This window comes from Mus pahari, chromosome 5 (genome assembly GCF_900095145.1).
Source record: "Mus pahari chromosome 5, PAHARI_EIJ_v1.1, whole genome shotgun sequence".
Lineage (NCBI taxonomy): Eukaryota > Metazoa > Chordata > Mammalia > Rodentia > Muridae > Mus > Mus pahari.
This window is the reverse complement of record NC_034594.1, coordinates 47,123,837-47,128,316: the sequence shown is the minus strand read 5'-3', so window position 1 is coordinate 47,128,316 and position 4,480 is coordinate 47,123,837. Positions and strand designations below refer to the sequence as shown.

The following is a 4,480-nucleotide window of genomic DNA, read 5'->3' as shown; positions in this document are numbered from 1 at the left end:
GCCAGTTGTGCCAGCACCATTTGTTGAAAATGCAGTCTTTTTTCAACTGGATGGTTTTAGCTCCCTTGTCAAAGATCAAATGACCATAGGTGTGTGGGTTCATTTCTGGTTCTTTCATTGTATTCCATTGATCTACCTGTCTGTCGCTGTACCAGTACCATGCAGTTTTTAATCATAATTGCTCTGTAGTACAGCTTGAGGTCAGGCATGGTGATTCCCTCAGAGGTTCTTTTCTTGTTGAGAATAGTTTTTGCTATCCTAGGCTTTTTATTATTCCAGATGAATTTGCAAATTTCCCTATGTAACTCAGTGAAGAATTGAGTTGGAATTTTGATGGGGATTGCATTGAATCTGTAGATTGCTTTCAGCAGGATAGCCATTTTTACTATATTAATCCTGCCAATCTATGAGTATGGGAGATCTTTCCATCTTCTGAGATCTCCTTCAATTTAATAGGGCTTCTTAACAGAATAGTATTATTCATTGACTTAGTTATTTAATAATGAGGTTAAAAGACATAACTAAATGATATTTTATTCAGTCATTTCTATCAGAAAATATAGGATTAAAAACTTTTTCAATTAAACTTTTTTATTTTAAAAGACGTAAAGAAAGGTAATTGGCATGTTCACACCCTGGCTTTATAGGGTCTTGGCCATGAATGTAAATCCAACTCATATCCTTAATTAAAATGAGAATTACAGTCTTGCAAAAGGTCTAAATTTATCAGAGCAATATTCCTCTCATCTTTTGTCTTAGAGGTGTTCATGTGCATGGATCTTACAGTAAAAAAGCTGCTCACAAGCATGTTGGCATTGTGTTGCATAAAGAAACTGACATGAAGAGGATTCATGATATGTCCCAGTAATGGCAGATAGTTGAAGTCATACCTAAGTTTCATGACAAAAATAGCTTTCTTCCAGGGGAATTGTGAGTTTGTTCTTCCTATACTGAAAGCTATTGTGAATCACCAAACAGAATGACAAGGGGCCATAAACTTCTCAATGGCTCTGTGATTAGGGAGGATAGCAATTTTAAGTTACTGTGGATCTCTGATGACTTTAGGATGACAATACCTAGAGATATTTTGAAGTTGAAAAGGAGAATTTTGTGAACTTATTTTTAAGGCAGTCTTGACTCTCTGATATTAAGTACATAAAATGTCTGTGGTTTATTCGACTTCACGTTAATGGACAAAAATTTATTTAACTAACAACTGAGAAGTTTTCAGTCATGAATTGGGCTAACTCCATTACTGTATGCTTGCCCTGAATTTTGATTCTTTTCTCAGTGAAGCCAGGATTTTTGATTTTGTAGTCAGAATTTTACTTTCTAAGGGAGAGCTGTGTTAAAAGTCATTTCCCCAAATTAAGAGCTTCTATTTCCTCATTTAAAGAGATTTTACATTAAAAGATGGATATAAAATTCAGTAGTAGACAGGTTGTTGGGAGTGTGGTGAAATATTGTGTTCTGGATATGGCATGGCTGCTACACACGTGAATTTATAACACCTTGGTCACCTGCCCAAGATCTACCCAACATCAAGCTAGTTAAAACATCCACCATGGGGAGCTGGCAGTTTGCTTAGCCGAGAATATGAAGGGAATTGATGGCTGATGGAGGAAAATGTTACTTTCTTAAGAGGTATGACCTCTGGTATCTTGCCACACATTCCAGTAGATGATCCTACAACCATGTGCTTATGGGCAGCATTAACTGGAGTCAGTGTATGCAAATATTTAATATCAAAAGAATGCATGATGATAGGTAGGAGGATGCATTGAATGGGTTGGGGATGAAATTGGAATGAGGTTTTAGGAGTGAATATAGTCAAGATACAGTGTACACATGTATGAAAATTTCAAGGAATAAATAACTATTATTTTTAAAAGATGAATACAAAGAATTTACCATGTGTTATACTTTATTTTGCATGTATATACCTTAGAATAATGGTAATATATTATATAACATACAAATATATGCATGAATGTGCATATATATAAATTTTCACTTATGCATATATGTATGAGAGGGTGTATGCCATAGCAAGAATAAAAAGTTCAACTTTTCAAGAACTTTACATTTAAGCATTAAGCTTTTAGGAGATATTCATTCATGTGACACTGAGAATAATCTGGATCAATAGTTTATTTTGAGTCCTAGAAAAGTGTGCTTGTAGTTTTTCAGTCTCAGCAATACACAGCATCAGAGCTTTCTACAGCATTGCACTTTAAACTACTAGTACACTGCATTGATTGCATTTTAGTTTGAAATATAATTTAATCAAGCAAAGCCTTTTTTAAAGTGATGAGATGGCCCGTAGTGCAGGGTAATATGCTGATGAAATGAGTTTAGAAAGTCAGTGTCAGGTGGTTCGAGAGATCAACCTAGAATTCATAGTTGCTGAAAATAATGGTCTTTCGAAGACTATTTTCAGTGAAAGCAGTCATCATTCCCAGCAGCCATCCCATATACCTATTGGGTTGTTGGGGTATTATAAACTACCTTGGTTGACAACCCAATTAAGATTACATTCAAAGAAATTACTGTATTTTGGATGATTTCCCACACACAAATTAGAAAGTTTCACATGTGATGCAAAGGATAAGTGGTCAAAGGGGGAATGAAAATATTTTTTTTTCCAGAGCTAAGGACTGAACCCAGGGCCTTGCGCTTGCTAGGCAAGAGCTCTACCACTGAGCTAAATCCCCAACCCCTGAAAATCTTTTAATTGCCATATAATTCTAGAAAATTCTAAATCCATTCCTTTTAGAAAGTTCAATATCTCATAAAAAGTTGATCATTGTGCATATTTTATAATTTCCATGAATATACAAAATCTCAACAAATATTATGGATCCTTTTAAAGTAATAAGACATTTACCAAATGAGGTATATTCCTCAAATTACACAAAGTATTATTTTAATTACTCTATTATAATGTTGAGCTTAATATTCAATTATGCAATAATTTTTCATGTCCATTATTTACCTAAAATATTTTCTAAGATGAAAAAAGAAAACAATCTATTAGTTTTTTTAGTGATAGGTTTAAAAATATGATGTGAAATTTTAAAGAAATTTTGCAAGAAAGGGGTTTACTGATGGGAATGCAAGCTTGTACAACCACTTTGGAAATCAGTTTGGCAGTTTCTCACAATATTGGACATAGTACTACCTAAGGACTCAGCTATTCCACTCCTAGGCATATGCTCAGGACCATATGCCCATATATGTTAGAAGATGCTCCAACATGTAATAAGGACACATGCTCTACTATGTTCATAGTAGATGTCCCTCAACAGAGGAATGGATACAGAAAATGTGGTACATTTACACAATGGAATGCTACTCAGCTATTAAAGACAATGAATTTATGAAATTCTTAGGCAAATAGATGGATCTGGAGAATATCATCCTGAATGAGGTAACCCAATCACAAAAGAACACACATGATATGCACTCACTGATAAGTGGATATTAGCCTAGAAGCTCAGAATATCCAAGATACAATTGGCAAAACACATGAAACTCAAGAAGAAGAAAGACCAAATTGTGGATGATTAGATCCTTCTTAGAAGGAGAAACAAAATACCCATGGAAGGAGTTACAGAGACAAAGTTCGGAGCAGAGACTGAAGGAATGATCAACCAGAGACTGTCCCACCTGTGAATACATCCCGTATACAAACATCAAACACAGACATTATTGTACATGCCAAAAAAAGCTTGCTGACAGGAGCATGATATAGCTGTCTCCTGAGAGGCTTTGCCAGTGCCAGACAAATACAGAAGTGGATGCTCACAGTCATCCATTAGACGGAGCACAGGGTCNNCAATGAAGGAGCTAAAGAAAGAACCCAAGGAGCTGAAGGGGTCTGCAGCCCCATAGGAGGAACAACAATATAAACTAACCAGTACCCCCAGAACTCCCTGAGACTAAATCACCAACCAAAGAAAACACATGGTGGGACTCATGGCTCTAGCTGCATATGTAGCAGAGGATGGCCTAGTCAATCATAAATGTGAGGAGAGGCCTTTAGTCCTGTGAAGGTTCTATGCCCCAGTATAGGGGAATGACAGGGCCAGGAAGCAGGAGTGGGTGGGTTGGTGAGCAGGGGGAGGTGGGGTGGATAGGGGGTTTTGGGAGGGGAATCCAGGAAAGGGGATAACATTTGAAATGTAAATAAAGAAAATATCTAATAAAAATATTAAAGCTTATACACTTTGTATTAAGAAATTTGCTACATCTTAAATAATATATATCTTTTTAAATGGAAGCAAATATTTTCTGTTATAAAATAATGAGTTTTAATTTGGCTGCATCTCTTCTTCTTGATTTTATAGAGACCCTTACAATGCTATTGATGCCATAGATCCAGAGAAACTTAATGTCTTTCGGACTGTCAGAGAAATAACAGGTACTTTTAATGATTTTGTGTGTGTGTGTGTGTGTGCGTGTATGTGTGTGTGTGTGT

General features: G+C 35.8%; 1 protein-coding gene across 6 annotated transcripts in view; it reads left to right on the top strand.

The window, feature by feature from the left end:
• Nucleotides 1–4,480, top strand: part of Erbb4 (erb-b2 receptor tyrosine kinase 4) — a 1,014,420-nt gene that overhangs the window by 723,097 nt on the left and 286,843 nt on the right. For all 6 annotated transcript variants that reach the window (XM_021197417.2, XM_021197414.2, XM_021197418.2 and 3 more), the window contains exon 10: nt 4,350–4,423. In XM_021197417.2, the coding sequence (XP_021053076.1) occupies nt 4,350–4,423 (74 nt within the window). The remainder of the gene's footprint in view (nt 1–4,349; nt 4,424–4,480) is intronic.